This window comes from Engraulis encrasicolus, chromosome 7, assembly GCF_034702125.1.
Source record: "Engraulis encrasicolus isolate BLACKSEA-1 chromosome 7, IST_EnEncr_1.0, whole genome shotgun sequence".
Lineage (NCBI taxonomy): Eukaryota > Metazoa > Chordata > Actinopteri > Clupeiformes > Engraulidae > Engraulis > Engraulis encrasicolus.
The window spans coordinates 37,196,108-37,210,159 of record NC_085863.1 but is presented as its reverse complement, the minus strand read 5'-3'; the positions used below and the strand labels follow the sequence as shown (position 1 = coordinate 37,210,159).

The window sequence follows — 14,052 nt, the reverse complement described above, 5'->3', positions numbered from 1 at the left end:
AGATGGATGGAAAAAATGCCTGGCCCTAGTTAATCACACTGTAAGGCCTTCAAATGGCCCATAGAGGGAGCCATTTAACAGCACACTCTCAGAGCCAGGCAGCACACTCTACTTGTTCGCGAATCGCGATGTTTCAAAAGGCTTGAGTTTATGTGGCACAGGTCACAAACGAATTGATAAACAAAATATGCGTTCTTATCTTCATCACTACCATAGATACTTGGACGTAGGCAAAGGTGTAGATTTGGCTCGAAAAGTCGTGGGGACATTTTAATAAGATGCGTGCTCTGGCGCGCGGGTCATGCACCTCTGGCATCTCTCCTCCTGCTGTAAAGAGAAAATGAAACCAAATTTGTTCAGATTAACCTGGGGTTTACCCATAACCAGACAGACATAACCGATCTTCTGTTCTGTTCTGTTCTGTATCCGACGGCTGAATGTGTCATTTTTGAAGAAAACTTCTGTCGAAAAGGTAGGCCCATGATGATGCTTTTGTCTTGTTGCCATTATAGCCTAGGCCTACATGTGCACATATATGTGTAGCCTGTTCGGAAAGAGTGAAAGGCAGTTATGATTGACAGCTCATCCGTTGTTGTCTGTTGTCTGTACGCGTGTCTGAAGTAGCCAATTTACGAAGAGAAATATTTGTTGTTGTGTCCGACAGCTAGACAAGACCATAATTGTCAAGCAATGTAGGCCTACCCAAGAGAATGGCAATCTAGCCTAAGTGCGCGGGTGTTATTAAAGCCTATCTCGCCTTCAGGAGGAGGAAATCCCCTTTCCTGTCCTCGAATAACCCGGCAGGGACCAAACCCTCGAGACCTTGCAGATGTATGGCAGCGATGAGATCATATTTCTTGATCTGTCATGTTTGCGTGCCGTTGGTGTTTTGTTTATGCCGCCCTATAGGCCTATTGCACTGTTGTTCAACACAGTTTTCCCTTTTTGGTAGGCCTATGTGTAGTAGGCTACCAGAACAGCTGTTCACCTTCCCTTTTGCTATGGCTGTGAAATTGTCTCTTGTCTTTGGTGGAGTGAGCTATTTTATCTTTCTCTTTTATTCAGAACAGCTCTTAAACATACAGAGTAGGCCTAGATAGCAGGTAGGTAACCTAATTGACATCGAGGGCAGTTGTAGGCTACTGAAATGAAAGGTGTTAAATGTGCTCTGTGTAGGATGTAGCCAGAGTAGGTAGCCTATTGCAACTACCCTGCTCATTGAAACAGTGCTGCTTATTGCCAAATATGATCTTTTCATGAATATTTACTAAGTAATAACCAATATTTACTAGTATGACTAAAGTACAGCAATTTCTGCAGATAAAAATGTCTATTTCTTGACATTCAAAATGGCAGACCATGGAGAAGATCCCCCTTTTCATGTATGACACAATTGCAATTTCCCCAGTCAAAATTCTTAGAATTTGATGGTGGTGGTAAGTATTTGTTTTTAAAAAGTAACACTTGTGAATGGGCAGCATGAATGCTAAAATCTAAATTTGCAAAAAAAATATTACACAGTGCACCTTTAAGACAAAGGCCTTTTGTTATGGTGGTTGAGGTACTCCCTGGTTCTCAACCTTTTTTGAACAAACCCCCCCTGGACTTAAGCCATAAGCCTCCCAACGCCCCCTTGACCTCATCATTAGCCAGCCCACCAACACCCCCTACACCCCCATTTTATTACAAAAATAAAATGGACTCTATGCCCTCCAATGGCAACTAAGCACCGCCCCCATCTCAGCTGTGTCCTCCCCAACGCCCCCTCAGGGTTTTCTGTATTTTGCCCTCATTACACAAACACAGTTCTACAATTTTATCCTCTTTGGTCTGTACACTGGTCACTCACATCTTTGTTATTGCTCCTTTGCCCTTGCAGTCCTCTGTGTACTTTCCAGTGCCCAGTACATTTTGCAGGGTTAATGCTTAGCAATTAGAGAGTGGTTATTAAGTTCTGCAGTGCTCTTTAGGTGTTGAACTTTGATGCTAGAGACCAGTGGTGTCTACTTTTTTGTAGTGGGTACTGTATATTTGGACAGCCATAGGCGGGGGCCATTGTGGACATCCAATGCCATTTCCAGCATTCGAATGTATTTTAGGGTGAATATTAACCTCATGGCAAGATTATAGAGTAGTGGATGTCAGCCTTTTAGCATGGCCACCCTCCTGTGCCACCGTCTTGGTGTGGGGTGTTTCTCACACTATCAGCATATTTCCAATTAATGTTCATGCAAGCAGAGTTACCCTATATAATTATACTAATGAATTTGAGACATTCATACTATAGACAGGGGTGAATGAAACAGTTATGCATGCGTCAATGTGTCTTTCTTCTTTCTTCGGAGCGACTTTGCCAAAGTGGGGATTCCTGTTCAACTGGTGGAGAAGCCATGTGGGCATGGGTTTAAAGTAGAGATGTCCGATAATATCAGCACACAGATATTATCGGCCCGATAATAGCATAAAATGTAATATCGGTCAATATCGGTATCGGATTTTTGACCTATCAAAACCGATATAATAATGCTTGAATTACTGTACACTTTTCTCCTTAATTATTTTTCTATTTTGCACAGACGATGTTAAATATTTGGAAAGCTTTGTTGCATTCGAGAATGCATCTAGTGTGGCATTACAATAAAATTAAGCATATTTCGTTCCACAACAGCAGATTTGTTATGTTACCTAAAATTTGTTATGACGAAAAATAACCCACATATATCGGCATCGGTATCGGCCGATATCGGAATCGAAAATTGAGAGTTGGACAATATCGGCATATCGGATATCGGCAAAAGAGCCAATATCGGACATCTCTAGTTTAATGCTGTCATTTCTGAATGAATATTTATTTTAATCTATTGTCATGTTTTTAAATTCCATGACAAGTCACCATTGATTAAATGTGGCTGTGCTATTCTAAATACGGAACAATGAATTTTAAGTGGACATACTGAACAGTTTGCAATTTTAGGTGGGTGTACTGAAATCCCTGTTTTTTTCTGGTAGGTACTGTGTATACCTGCGTTCTACGTAGACTGCACCACTGCCACAGACATAAATGTAGATAGTAATTCAATCAGAACAAGCTGCTTAACGTCTTTGTACTGTATGTGTATGTGACATGCAAGTGTGTCTGTATGGAAACCAACACCTTCATGCAGAAGCACACAGTCAGTGTGCAGAAGACCAACAGCACTTAAGTAGCCAGCAGTGCAAGGATTATCAGTAGGCTACGTAATACAGGGTCAGTATAAAGCCGGATGCATAGCTAAACTATGCATCAACTTTTTTGAAAACTGGGTATTAAAGCACTTCCATACAAATGTATCACCTACAAACAACTGCATTGGGAGGCTTGTGATGAGGTCAAGGGGCGTTTATTAAAAACAGGTTGAGAACCACTGGTTTACTGCAAGTCTGCGTTGATATGTGGCTTAATTTATAGAAATTTGAAATCAGCGTGGCTCCTTAGAAGTCAAGTCTTCCTGTACTGTAGCCAGGGATCAGTGTGTCTGCTTTCACATTTTTTACGCGGAGAGAGAGTACGGTAAGTCTGACTTGGATTCATTAGCTTAAGTGAAAAGGCTGCAGCTTTCCACTTGTCCATGTCCCTGAGTGACCGTCTCTTCTCTCCTGTGCTTATCCCCGCCCCCTCCCCCTCCCCCCACCGCTCAGCCCACCTCTTCTCCTTCACACTTCACACAGCGGCCCCATGGCTTCCGCATTACCCAGAGGCGCAGTGACGTCGAGGTCCTCCCCCAAACGGATGCAGGTGAGAAGGACGTCACCAGGACGTCACCAGGGCATCACAGCGTGACGTCAGCTGTGGCGCACAGGCGATATTTTAGGCCACGGGCCCTAGCAGAACCTGGGGTATAAGAATACTTACATAACAGGGATTTGTTAGGTACAGGGTTGCCGGCCTGAAGTGACCAGGTTAACGGCATTATATGTTCCACTGCTGAACAGACACTTCTCCGTCATCGTCAATTGTTTTCCCCGAACCACCAGTAGGTCATGATGAGCTGTACGTCAGCACGCAGAAGAGATAGGCTACTGTGACACCGTTGCTTCTCACTACTGAAGGGCCTTTACTGTATGTTTTTTGAGAGTCTGGCATTGGTGTTATTTCCATGTCTCATGAATGCACACATCATTTGATGTTAATCATTTTGCATAGACTATGAGTGCAAAAAAACATTCACTGTTGCTTTTTTGAACAAAGACACGGAATTTGAATAATGTGTAATTTGTCTGTTGTGGGTGTAATCTCATTCCCCCATTCTCACTTTGTCCTTCTTCTGTTCATTCGCCCCCCAGTGCCCAAGGTGCCTCCAGTCGGAATGTCGAGTGGTGGACGGCCACCGTTGCGTCTGCCGCCCGTGTTCCAAGTCCCTGCGGCGGGTCTACCACTACTGTTGGGCCTGCCAGCGTGAGTGGCCCAGAGGCACGGCTTCGAACCTGGGTGGCGCCTGCACTCTCCCTAACTGTGGCAAGCGTGCCGCGTTACTCCATGCAGACACCATCCGGGACAAAAGCAGTGCTGCCGACTGCTGCCCGTTCTTCAGGGCCTGTCCCGCCTGCACAGCCCTGCTGACCCACGACGGGACCGGGTGCAGATACATCACCTGCCCAGCCCCCAACTGCCACACCGAATTCTGCTTCCGCTGCCTACAGACAGAGTGCATCCTGGAGGAAGAGGATGATGGCTCCTACCTGTCTGGCTACGAGGATGAAGAGCCTGTGGACCTCTGTGTCATCGTAGGCAACTTTGCATCTGCTGATAAGATTTAGCCCAGGGGTGTCAAACATCCGGCCCACAATTAAAACAATTTTTTTTTTGCTTTTTCATAACTGAAATACACAATTCTGCCACTGGGGGAAACAAAGGAAAATTGACACCTCCATGACATTAACCTCCCTATCTCTCTCTCTTACCGTATATGTAGTGCAAGTCACACTTATCTATTATAAATGATGAATTTGTACCGTGACGGGCATTTGATAAAGCTCATGTATAGGCCTACCGAATTGATTCTTTTTACTTAATTATTTCAGTTGTGTATAGGGTTGCCAACCGTCCCTTGAAATACGAAATCGTCCCGTATTTATAAGTAAAAGTACGGGTTCCATATTGAGCTGAAACGGGACACGGGACGTTAAAATGTGCTAAAATGCAGGAAACTACATCTAAGAAATACATTTTTTTCTTGTGGAAGACCCCCAGACCCCCGCCAAAATGAACAACCCTAGTTGTGTGGGACATTGAAATTGTGAAATCAATGAAATTATTTCTGCATAGGACATCAGTATTGCATTGCTTCCTACATATTCAACACGCTTTTTAAAAAGCTGAAAAGATAATGGGATAGTACTGAAATTAATCTTCTGATTTAAGGTTTTTTTTTAAGATGATGTTACTAGTGCGGCCTGCTTGAGATCACATAGGTTGTATGCAGCCCCTGAACCAAAATGAGTTTGACACCCCTGCTTTAGGCCAAACCATGTGTTGCTTCTGAAATGGCCGCCCAGTAAAGAAAAGTCTGTGTTATTGGTGTTTTTATCATTAGAGAGTACTCTAGGACCAAATACACCCTAGAAGATGTTAAATTGACACTACATGTTGAAATAACATTTTTTTTTACTGTGTGTGCATCCTATGTGTGCATTCTGTCTCCTCGTAGATTTTAATTGTCTGCCTTGTACCTGATTGTACACTTGAATCCCATCCCCTTTCTTTAAAAAGACAGACACCTGAAACTGTGAAATACATCACAGACACAATGGCCCAAGGGAAGGACACACACTTTATGTAACATGAGAGTAGAGCAGGGGAGCTGTGGCAAATGTAGACTCAACCCAGCGATGTCTGGCCTGCTCTCCAATGCCTAGATTACTGGCTAAGCATCAGCAGGTATACTGCCACTGATACCAAGTTTGTACACTCTGTACCACCAAGTAATCTGCTGCAGTGCAGTTGCCAAATAGCAGTCCATGCAGCCTGTGGCTAACCTGGCTATCCTGACTTCCAATCTGCAAATTTTGGTCTGGCCAACTTACCTAACCAGCCTCCATGAAATGGCTCTGTATGCTACTACTAGATAAAGCTACAAGCATCGTTCTGTCCAGTCTTACCTTTTACTTACTCACTAGTGGAGCCAGGGACATGTGTGTCATTGTCGTATACTTGTAATGCACGCTGTTCCACAAGTGGAACGCTTTAATAGTCATTGAAATGTTAACTACCATTGTGCTACACTACTATGACATAACACGGGGCCTTTAGAAATGCTATACGACTAGGCCATTGCCATTCTGGTAACAGCAAATTTATAACGCTGTGTATTAATGGGTTAAACTTGCCCCAATAAGCTGTTTTAAACGCTCAAATGTGATTGGTTCATAATCCTGGGAAAATGTTAAGGATCATAGATAGGAGTCCTGACCAGACAGGTGGGCCCAGGCTAGCAGGTAGCCATTACGACAGCAGCAACATCTTCGCTAGTTATAATTGGCAACAGGTTGTGCATGGTCGCTGTAACAGTGGACCTCCCACAGATAGACTTTTCTGGTAATTCCTCTGGAGATGGACAGAGACCTTCTCTACATGAAAAAAAATATTACGTGAAAATGAAAGCCCACCTGAATCCCAATGTCATTGTGACACAGCACTTGCTCTAATTTTCCCTAGTTACCAGCTTAATGGTTTTGTTCTTCACTTGTTCGCAACAGGGTAACATTTAAACAGTAAAGTATGAGTGTGATTTAAATTCTTTAAGCGTAAATGCTTTTGATTTGCACCACCAAGGGGAGAGGTGTGGCCTCTAGGAAATGATATACCTTTAGCAGGACCAGACAGAGATGACAGATGGGGTTAGCAAAGGCTGTAACCTAGTTTGGGAATGGTGCACTGTAGTAGATGCTGCACTGCTTACTTTATACAGCACAGATGTTGTGGCCCATTCTATTCATACCCTACCTGCAGTTTTGCTATGCAGTGCTATGCTCGTCTGCATAAAGCCTCCCTCGATGGCAGGTATGGGGTCAACAGGGTTAGCGTTGTGCAAGTGATGGACACTCAGTTTCAGACACGCTGCCCTGATGTACTTAATCTGCCAGGGTAAAGAGGCTAACCCCATGTCACTATAAAGGGGTTTCCTCAGTTGTTATGAAAAGGGTGTTGCACAAATCCACAGACTATTTTAGGAAAGCAGACTTATTTTAAGAAAGCAAAGTTATTTTAAGTAATACTGTGGCACACGACACCCTATCCTCTCTGGATGACCCTAATGACTACTGTCAGCTATGTATCTTTCTCGTAGCCAGCTAGCAACATACAGTGGTGTCGCTAGCTTGAATAGTCAACCTTTGCTAATCATCATCAGTGTGCATCTGTGCCAGTGTGCTAATTTACTCAGTTTCTTGATGGAAAAGAAAAGTTCTAATCATTTAATAAAGGCATGTGAATGTAAGGTATTTGTTTTGTGTCATTTGAACTAACCAAAGCCTTATTTTCTCTGCAGTTCTCATGTCCAAACTGCTCTTATAAATAGGAACCTGGCCCAGGTAAATGGCTCACAATGCTGATTATGCTGTCTGCCTCTGTTTCTTAGCTGTGTGCTAACAGTGTATTAATAAACACAAATCGTCACATGTAGGCCACTAATCTTTTGCTGGATAGCAGGGCTGTAGTCAACCTTTGTAGAGTCCAAGACCAGACAAGTCCAGTCTGAGTCCAAAGAGGTTACAGTCAAGACAAGACAAATGGAGTCCAAATGGATTAGAGTCCAAGTCAAGTCAGATTTGAGTGAATGTTTGAAGGTTACCTGTCAGGCAAGTGAACACAGACTTGTATGTCATGGGATTTCAAACTCCACTTTAGAATCTATGATGGCCAGCGTTCTAAACGAATTTAATACCAACTTGGGCGAGTCCAAAAGCCTAATTTGTCAAGTCCGGTGTCTGAGTCTAAGACAAGTCAGAGTCCAACTAGTAGCAATTCCAATAGTGAAGTCCAAGTCCATAGAAGAACGGATTTGAGTCTGGACTCAAGTACTACAGCCCTGTTGGATAGGCTACTGGTTCACCTGCAAGTTTACTGCTATGTCTGGCCCTGTTTATTCACAGCAACCACTCATTCTCCTCTACTGAACTAATGCCCAGGTGAAGACTTGCAGGGAGGGAAAGCCCTCTCAAAGCTGATTTCATCATCCACCCACAGCACTGCCTAGCAGGGTGCACATCAACTAATTCATCTGCCTTAGAGCTTTTGCAAATGAGACTAGAAGGGATAAATAGAACAGTGCAAGTGAACGAAAATGAGGGTGAAGTCAAAGAAGAAAAGAGAACATGAGGAAAAGAGAGTAACGACCCCTTCATGCAGAGCCAGAATCTTACGCTAGTGGTTACCAAACTTGTGATAACCATGGCTTTATCTGAGGATGTCCATGGCTTTATCTGACACGTCACTGGGACTCTCTGTAATGTTATAGCAATATTGATATGATGACATTTGAGGGTTTTTTTAAGCCATCACTGAGTGGAATTGCTGGCAATCGCTTCTGCACTATAGGCCTACGATAGTAAACACTGAACACAATGTAGTAAAACATTCTCCGGCTTAGTAACATAAAGCTGTCAATACTCAGGCTAGCAGAGCTTTCAACCTGTGCGTTAGTCCAGGCTAGTAACGCTCTCCTCTTGGCCTGAGTCTCCCTGTCTGTCCTGTGATGACACTCTCCTCTTAGCAGGGCTCTCAGGCTTTGACCTGAGATTGCAGGATGGCTCTTCTTATCAATGTGTTAGTTTACAAAACCTGGCTGGTAGGCTACTCTTTCCACTGGCATGGTTGTACTTTGCTCTAATGTACAGCATGTGTGATATGTGATTTTGGATGCACATACTGTAACGTAGCCCTGCTCAACACATCCTATGCTGTAGCCTATCTGTGCAATAGCGTTCTGAACCTCACAGAGGTTCCTTGATTGAAATTCAATGTAGGGAAGTAATGGAAATGTGGAAACGGCAAATGCATGTTGGTCTGTATTATGCGATTTTTTCAGAATGAGAAATACAATGTGTGGCGTGAGTGAGTGAGAAAGGGCCAAAATTAGTGAGACTTGAGAGCCCTGCGTTTCCATCCTGTGTGCGCATGCTAGGCTAGGCTAATGGCACTCTCTTTTTAGCACGAGTATAATTTGTTTTCCATCCTGTGTGTGAGGTAGGGTCGCCACATCTGTCCGAAAAATCAACCTGGACATTTCAATAATGATCGATTCTTTTGCTTGTGCTTGTAAGCAATGGGTGGCTCAATGTTCAGGGAGCTTTCTCCTCAGCAGGTCATTAAAAACTGGTAGGCCTACAATCAGGGAAAACCGGGACAGGTGGCAACAATAGTGCCAAGCTAGTGGAACTCGTACAATAGCATGAGTCTGCACTCTCTGCTCTTCTGGCAGGTGACCTTGTCTCTTCTGTCAGTGTTCGGTAGTCAGGTTGCCCCACCCTCCCCTACCCTCCCTATCCCTTCAGCGAGGCTCAAAGAGGCTTGCAGGTACAGGAGGAGCTCAGTTTAGCAGGGCCCAATCTCCATAATCTGATTAGCGCCAACGGGGATGATGAATCCACTGCAACATCAGACTGATCAAACGTACTCTGTCAGACACTCTCTTTACTTGATCTCAAACTCACCCGTTCTACTTCTGTTCTGGCTGCCTGTGTATAGCATGAAGCAACCAGACATCCACACAAATAAACAAATGTTGTAGCTCTACATAGATTTCTGTAAAAAAAAAAAAATCACAACAAAGTTGCACAAGCAACACTATTAAATGTATTGTAGTAATATTGTGATTGTGTGCATTTCTGTGCATTTCTTGTGTGCATTTTTTCCCTGTCTTTCTCTTCCTCTCTCTGTCTACCTGTGCATGTGTGCCTTGTGGGTGTGTGTGGCATGCCTGGACTTCTAGACAGCGACAGTGCTGCAGTAGCAAGAAGCGTGTGGCCTACTAAGTAGGTGTGTAATTACTTGTAATTGCGACCTCAACCTCTTGTGCTGCCTCGAGCGCTATGTCTCTCCACCTAACTCACTCGCTCACTCTCTCTCTCTCCATCCCTCTCCACCCTTACCTCAGTCTCAAATAAGCATCCTCTGCCACCTGTGGTGACTGTCACCTGTGGTGACAGCTCACGCAGGGCATGATTCAGCTTCTATACCACACTGATTTAAAAGGGCAAAAGTGCAAACACATTACAATGCATTTGGCAGACACTTTTTAACCAAAGCGACAGACACACACCTAATTGCCTTGTCAAGTCAAGTAGAGTCGAGCTATCCCCTAGTAACACAGAACGTAAAGAGAACGTTTGACTTTTGGTTCTCTAAAGGTTGGGGTTATTACCAAACCAAAATTTACCACTTAGAAACGTTCCCTTTGGTTACAGTAAAAAACAAGCAGCCATTGGTTCCGGTTCGGTTCTGGATACGTTTCAGATACGTAATTTTTGGTTCTGTTTTGGTTCTCACTGGGTTGCCAGGAAAGTTTAATTTAAGTTCCCAGAACGATATATGTGTGGTTCCCATTCCATTCCCTCGCCGTTCTCTCACCGTACCTTTATTGCTTTTCATGTTTGTTCCCTCATCGTTCCCATATGGTTCCCATAACCTTGATGGTTACATTATAGGTCTGGTCACGTCTGGTTCCCTAGACGTGCTCCTGATGTTCCCCCAACTTTGTTTATACTGTGTTGTTCAGAGCATAAGCAATGATGACTGTCCACCCGATTAAATCATATACGTCTACATATTAGTAACAGTATTTCCTCCAGATTTAATCATGTACACAATCTATTTTTTTTATTCCATTTCATTCATTTAACTCAACTTGGTTGGGTTGATCTAAGGTTTGGCTGTGCACACAACATCACACAAAAGATGTGGTGAGTGAAAGAAATAACTTGAGAACTTGTTACACCTTTGCCGGTAACAAGCAGGCCCTTCACAACCAATCTGTCCATCAGCGCCTGGCCAAACCTAATTACTTAGGGCTGGTATATCATGATTCAATTGCTTGCACCTGAAAAACTCCTAATCAATCTGGTCACATGGTACTCTTGAGCCTGTATATAAACCTGCTGTCAGAGTGCTTTAGTTATTTGCCTGCCTGCCTGCCTGCTGGCTGGTCAGCATGGCACAGCATAGCGCTTGTTTAACTGCTTTGCAAGCAAGCTAATAGCGCTTTTGGCTTATGGCATTTGTTATCTACATCTTGTGCCTTGCTTTGTGAGCTAGTCAGTAACAGCACATGTTACATTGCTTGCGCCATTGTGCACTTGATGTAGATGGTATGATTATCTTTAAACTTCATTAAGGAAAACATTTGGTATTAATCCCCACTAGATTGTGTTCATACATGCTCAGCTGATATTTATCTCACATTGTGGTACAGTATGGCATAGACTGATATATAAAATATAGACATCATACATGTTTTCAGCAACTTTAATCATCATTCTAAGACAGCAGTGTGCCAAGCTGATGCCAGGCGCAGGGTGTTTCAGTGATGGTGGAGGATGGGAGGTCCTTAAGTACCATGATCAGGGTACCTCAACTATGGTGAGAGATAGTGGGGCAGGACCAAAACACATTCACAATAATAAACAAGGTTGGGGGAACATCAGGAGCATGTCTAAGGAACCAAATATGCAACCAACAAGGTTAAGGGAACCATATGGGAACGACAAGGGAACAAACATGACATGAACAGGAATAAAGTGACGGTGAGAGAACAATAAGGGAACGGAATGGGAACAACACATATAACATTCTAGGAACGAAAGTTAAACTTTCCTGCCAACCAAGTGAGAATGGAAAAATAACCAAAAATGACTCTCTGGGGACGTACCCAGAACTAAACTGGAACCAAGGGCTTGTGTTCCAGGAACCTTCGTAGAACTAAAAATTGTTAGTAGGGTCATTTTTAGTAACACACGTTAAACACTGCTTAACATTTGAGAAAGAATGGGACAAGGCTGTACAAGATGGTAGAAAGTACAAGATGGTAGGGCCCAGAAAAATGCTCATATAGATATCGCCAAAGTGTTCTTCTGGTACTGTTGCTGACAATTCAGACACTGCTAATTTCCGCTCCAACACAATTGCTGTGATGTTGCTGATGATAAGGATAAGTTTGCCAATGATTATCTTTGTCTTTGAATAATTTCCTACCGTACCGTAACCACGATTGGGTCGATTTTGAAACTAGGTCTCCATAGAGGGTCAAATGTCCTCCCTCAGGGCACCAGGTACTATTAGCTTGGCCTTGCCAGACATGTGTAAGCTCCAGTCCAAAAAAATCCATCTTACACTGGGTGTTAGTGTCCTGGGAGGGCTATAGTGCTGTTACCAGATAACCGGCTAATCAGCGAAAGGGGGAAGGACAAGGGAGGGGGAACGCACATTTCAAAATTTCACTAGTAGTTTCAATGTCATTTAAATGAATGAAATTAGTACTAGTGTACGGTAATGGAGGTCATTCAGTTTGCCACAGTGTGGAACCTTAAAGTGATACTGTCTCATTTTTGGAAATAAGCTTATTTAACACATCCCCTTGAGTTAGATAATAGGGTTTTACTGTTCCCCTGTACTTTCAACCGTTCTCTGGAAATGGCAGTGCAAATTTTACCTCCAAGCTAGCAATTAACATTGAGTCCTATGAGACCAGCTGGCGACTAACTGGTCTCATATGACTCAATGTTAACTGCTAGCTTGAAGGTAAAATTTGCACTGCCATACCCAGAGAATGGTTGAAAGTACAGAAGAATGGTAAAACCCTATTATTTGACTGAAGGGGAGGTGTCAAATAAGGCTATTTCCAAAAATGGGACAGTATCACTTTAAGGTTCTTTAAGGAACCTCTAGTAGGCCACTGTTTTCAGGCCAACCAGAATGGTGCTGGTGCCCGCACTATTTACGAACTAAAGTGCTTTCCTGTGATCCACCTACATTCACACTGGGCTCTGAACTTTTCTGCTTGTGACTGTGTGTTACCCGGATGAACCTGTTGACATCCGCGTTGTTGTCACAATTTGCGGATAAAAAACGAATATTTATTAAAACGAACAAATGGTCATATATGGGTGGTTCGCAGGTAAACACTTCATTTCCGAAAGTAACTGGCGCGAGCACCAGCACCATTCTGGTAGTCCTGAAAACAGCATCAGAGACTTCACAGTGGAAAGCTGAAGAATCCCTGGGGAGCCTTTACTTTTCACAGTGTGGGTAGGGTACTGTAGGTGCGAGGTCCCCCATATGAAAAAGAATTATATGATTCATATACTGCAAACATGCATGTTCCTTACATGAAATCGTATAGAAAAAATGTGCCAGATTTGCAAGAGTCACTTATACTTTTTCTAATATATGTCTATCATGATAGTCGATTATGGCCCCTTTTCGAAAAGAAATACTATATGGAACTTATACGCATGCCATATAACATGACTGCATGCAGTATAAATTCTTATAAGAGTTTGACATGCCAACAATGCATAATACTATATTATATTGACTAAAACATATGAGAAAACTACTATATTCCTATAGAAATAATGCACATTTTATGTTAAAATCATATTGAAGTCTTATTCAATTTACGTGTGGGACTCTGACCGCTACACCAAAGAGCCAGACTCGTTGGCATGTTAGTCTGAACACACCCACAACCCTAGTGATGGTCACTCCATCACATTGCCTTCCCCTTCGGGAAGCGCACGCGTGCGCTTCACACACTCATGGTGTCCCTCACGCAACTGCCCATCATGCTTCTCCCATCCAATGTGCCCCATCATCAATGCTTCACCTATCACTGAGGTCCCTCACACGGGGGTAACCAATCCTGGGGGTCCCTCACATGGAATTACGGCTCACACACCATGAGTACGCTTCCGATGGCCTCACGGTACCATCCCACTTCTGACACCATTTATAGCGAAGGGGAGTAGAGTTGCCCAGCTGGGACTTGAACCCAGACCTTCTGGGGTAGTAAACCGGGG

At 43.4% G+C, this 14,052-nt stretch overlaps 1 protein-coding gene across 1 annotated transcript; it reads left to right on the top strand.

Moving 5' to 3' along the window:
* The first annotated feature begins 252 nt into the window (after window positions 1-252).
* On the top strand, window positions 253-5,029 carry si:ch211-284e13.9 (uncharacterized protein LOC566600 homolog). The gene is made up of 3 exons (XM_063203414.1): window positions 253-472; window positions 3,679-3,775; window positions 4,324-5,029. The coding sequence occupies exons 2-3, from the start codon at window positions 3,716-3,718 to the stop codon at window positions 4,795-4,797; spliced, it is 534 nt and encodes a 177-aa protein (XP_063059484.1). The 5' UTR covers window positions 253-472; window positions 3,679-3,715; the 3' UTR covers window positions 4,798-5,029.
* The last annotated feature ends 9,023 nt before the right edge of the window (window positions 5,030-14,052 follow it).